At 35.9% G+C, this 4,552-nt stretch overlaps 1 protein-coding gene across 2 annotated transcripts; it reads right to left on the bottom strand.

Moving 5' to 3' along the window:
* Positions 1–21: 21 nt before the first annotated feature.
* LOC136795296 (uncharacterized) lies at positions 22–4,310 on the bottom strand (the record flags this gene model as incomplete). 2 transcript variants are annotated; one of them, XM_067045413.1, is given in 3 exon segments in its annotated part: positions 22–380; positions 3,291–3,350; positions 4,266–4,310. In XM_067045413.1, coding segments are annotated over 3 exon segments (200 nt in total), but the record flags the coding sequence as incomplete, so codon positions are not given.
* Between the last annotated feature and the right edge of the window lie 242 nt (positions 4,311–4,552).

Here is a 4,552-nt window from a genome sequence, read left to right as displayed (position 1 = left end):
TTTGAAAAATGTTGTAAGAGTAATCAAAAGGCTGGTTAAGTTTACCGATTTTAGTAATGATCTCAGAAAAAATGTGTTCTTCAATGAAAATATAAATACAAATAACTGAAATGTGGCAAAATAAATAAAATTAAATTTAGTTCACGAAGATGAAAAAAGAAGCGATGTGAAGATACCAAATTAAGATTCAGGAACTCAATTCAAAAGAGGGGGTTAGATGCTATGAGGAAATAAATTTTCTTCCATCTTTTCAACATCGCCATTACTATTTCTCTTATCCTATGGTTAATAAGATAAATGTTCCTCACCTTCATCTGAGACAAGCAGTTCTTCTTCTTGTTTCAGATATGTTTCTTGTTTTGCAACAGTAACTCCACCTGCTGATATGAAAACAAGATTAGGACAAAGCAGAGGAAACACTTCATTACATTCATGTCAGATTCAATAAGTACTTCCAAACTCACTAGGACAGAAGAAAACAAAACTATAAAATATTAGACTTCTGTTGTCAGTTAACAAACAATAGAGAGAAAGATAACATTTTCAGGCTTATGGTTCAACTCCATTTACGAATTTATGCCTGTCCAACGGTCCAGCTTTCCCCGCTGTTGGTGAGAGTTGGGAGGTAGATTTATACACCAACATCTTGGTCTTCTTATCTAATTTGGAGTTACCTACGATACTATTAGTAATATACCTGAATCAGCTTCCATACTCAGTTCAAAATCTCATTGAATAGAATATATATCCGAGATGTATCACTAACTATACTATTTTATATTAACAACATTATATAGTTAAGCTTGCCACCTCTCAGATGGCTGGAGGATGGATTTAAACTGCTGGGGTGAATGGAAGAAAATAATAACAGAGCCGATGATATATGAAAGGGAACAAAACCATTAAGATAATTTGGTATAAATGAAAAGAAAAAACAACTTAAATTGTTGGCCTACAACAAGGAACAACAGGGTTGCCAACTTTTCTGTATATAAGATCTACTTTTATCTTAAAAGTGTGTCATGATGGACTTTTCATCAAGAAGGGGGTGTGAAATACATTATATGTTCATACACTGTGCTTGAGTATAAGGTGCATTCCAGCCAATATTAAATAACAACATTTATCATTCACCATTGTAAAAAAGTAATCCCATCCGATTGGGAGACTTGATGTACTCGATCCATAGTGAGCTGCGTCAGGTCCAGGTGCAGTATCCCAAGCTCAAAACACAGCACGGTTCCGTTTCCCAGGAGCCGAAACCGGGAGTGGCAGCTCCGACCTATCTGTCCCAACTCCTGAACATCCAGATACCGGTTGGTAATATTTCCGCCTTGGAGCACTTTCGTGACACATTCAAATTCCTCGTTCAGGATAACACGATTTTAGCGCCAGTAAACATGGCGGTAAGATGCATTATTTAAAAAATGCATTGATAGAAGAGCCCGCGTCAATTCTGGTGGGATTTTCCTTTGACGCTAGCTCTTCCCAATTGCCTGAGATTGGGTCACCACGTTTCAAAGTGCCCTTCGGAGTATACATGTACATTTTGCATGTGAAAGATTCAGCCGGTTCCCTCGCTACTGGAACTTCATAGAAGTCAAACGATTATGTGGGCCATACTCGCGAAATGTCCGGGCATTGCAATTATCTTCCGGAAGCAGTGATGGTTACTACATGCGCTTTATTGAGCGGCTCAAGGAGTTCCGCATCAGTAAGGCTGCTACTGGATTCTGGCAGCCAGTACACATTCATTGATACCAAACTCGTGACGCAGATTGGCGGCATTTTGCAATCCTTTGATGGAAGAATCGCCGGTTTGGGACGTGCTCAAGTCGCCAACATCAAGGGTTCCATGACGTTTAGACTTCTTTCCACACTAGAAAATGCAACCTTATAGTTGAGCGGATAACCTCTGACAGGCTGAAACTTCCGGTTCCATCGAAATTGTTAAGGGATTTATCACACCACCTCTTGACCGACCCTTCCTTTGGGATTCCTGGCCCCATCGATTTGCTTGTAGGCGTTGACCTATATCCCTGCCTAGTTACTGGTACTCCCACCAAGGCATTCGGGTATGGTCACCCATATCTTCTGCCAACAGTACTTGGCTAAGTCGTGATGGGGACATGCCCCGATAGTACTTCTCCCACCGCCTTCTCACTCCTCATACGGGATGATGTAGGAGTTTCGAGTGAGAGCAAGACATTTCAAGTACAGGAGGAGCCGGGAGCTTTGGCTACTACACTTTTCGTACATATATCTTTGTTCTTGCTTATTCTTGTTCTTTTTTTTTTTTTTTTGCATGCTTTTTGATTTTTAAATTTAACATGTGCATGCATATCATTATAGCTGTATATCGATAAATTCAATGTAATTATGTTTCATATTCTATATTAAATAAAGCATGAATCATTTTGTTTTAAAAGATATTATCTTTATTTTTATCTTCCTAGTCTGGAGCCGGGTTATTTCTTTATTCTTTTATGGCAGACTGTGCCTTCCCTATCTTTTTCTTTCTTTATTCTGCATCGTTTCAATCGTAAATCCGGCTGAGCCAAATTTAGGTGAGCAGTATGTTGGATTTGCATAATCCGATTTTCTCGTACTTTTTTTATTTTATATAATATCCGGGTCAGGGGTTTCATTTTGTGATACCCCCAATAACAGGTCCTACCAGAAGAGCCTGAAGGCGCCACAACTGCAATGCCCCCCAAACACCATGCAAGACCTGGCTTGCTCCTACCACCACGCAGGAATTGATGACTAGCTGGCCAGCCTCCGGAAGAAAAACACTAAACGAAGTATATGGTCGTCACCATTTCGTTTACAAGCCTACCTGGACATTGGAAGTGTGGATGTATTATTCTTAGCTGCACCAAGTAGTTTTTACCAATGAAAAAGAAAGTGAAAGATAAGTTGAGGAAACAAGCACAATAAAACATAAAGAAGAGATGGACAAAAGAGAATTAAATAATTGGTTATTTGTTTATTATAACAATTATTTGAAATAATTGTGATTGGTGTTTCAATCACGGCAGCAAATATTGCTCTTACAACGTCTGAGAGAAGTAGTGAATAAGTTAATAACTGACATTCAAAAAATAATTATTTTTTAAAACTGTCAAATTTCCAATAAAATATCTATAAAAATAGTTATGTATATTCATATTGATGAATTTTTTTTTACACCTTATTTTCTAGTAGTTTCTGCAATCCGAACACCCCCCCTGCAGTTTGGATTACCAAGATTACACAATATATGTGATATTATAAAAGGAAAAACTCACGAGTCGATTCAGTTTCCATGGTCTTTTCTTCATTAGTTGAAACATCCCAATTATTTATATCTGAAAAAGCAAACAAAATAAATGATAAATATACAGTTCATGGTAAAACTACAATATATCTGTATCACCCAAGCCAATGTGTGCTTCACTTTGCTTACGATGAAAATGAGTACATTAGTGGATTGTGTAAATTGATTTCTAAATCAAGCATAAATATCTAAAAGCAGTAATGAAAGATAGTAGAAATTTTGACTTGAAATCACAAAAATCCTATAGGAACGGTAAAATTGGCTGTTCCAACACCAAAAATTAAAATTTTACACTCCTTTCCTGAAATATTGTAACTTTTTAGACTTACTCATTTTATTTATTTATGATGCTAAATATTATTAGTAAATAAATCTGAAATATTTATTTAGGTACAACTACAGAGCATCTCATTGAGGGGAGTATGTGTGTGTGTGGGAGTTATGGAAAAATATGAAAAGTTATTAGTGGGTTTAGAAAACATGTTGAAACAGACAAAAGAATTTATATCTTATGTGGAAATAGGATTTTACTACTATTTGGGAAAAAATTATCAATTTTAAATTCAAATACAGAATGGGCTCCACAGCTTCGCTGAAAAATATCACCAGCTTTATTTTTAATAAAAAATATGGTCCAATGATTTAAACTTGTGCCATGAATCCTCTGAAGTGTTAAGTTGTAGGAATAAGTAATGCACGGATCCCTAAAATGTTAACAAACACATAACCAACAGGTGAACATCTTAGAAGTAGACCAAAGCATAGGGGGGAGCATCAAAACGTAAGATGGAAATGAGGGGCAAAGAGAAAAGCACTATAATGGATGAATGTAAAAGTGGTGAAATATTAGACGGGTACAGATAAATATGATAAAATTAAGAATGGTGTACTTTGTAAACTGCACTGGCATTTCCATGCAATGGTCGATAAAATAAACCTAGCTCACCTTCATCCTGGATAACCATTTCTTGTTCCACTTGAGTAAGTTCATCTGCAGACATGATAATAATAATTAAAGCAAACCAAGAATAGAAAATACTTCATTTCAAATACAATATATTCAAAATTAGCAAATACTGCATGTTTTCACTAATAATAATAATAATTTCTAAATATTGAAAAGTACAAGTTTGTAATAAATTATATTAAAAAATACCATCATTTTTAAACAAAGTGAAGTCGAATACTGAGGATCTTCCTGGGGTGACCTGTGGTTTTTGTTTTAATTCTAAA

Source organism: Halyomorpha halys, unplaced genomic scaffold, assembly GCF_000696795.3.
Source record: "Halyomorpha halys isolate HHAL.00 unplaced genomic scaffold, Hhal_1.1 Scaffold8690.1, whole genome shotgun sequence".
Taxonomy (NCBI): domain Eukaryota; kingdom Metazoa; phylum Arthropoda; class Insecta; order Hemiptera; family Pentatomidae; genus Halyomorpha; species Halyomorpha halys.
The sequence above is the reverse complement of the archived record's forward strand: the minus strand, read 5'-3'. Positions and strand labels throughout refer to the sequence as shown.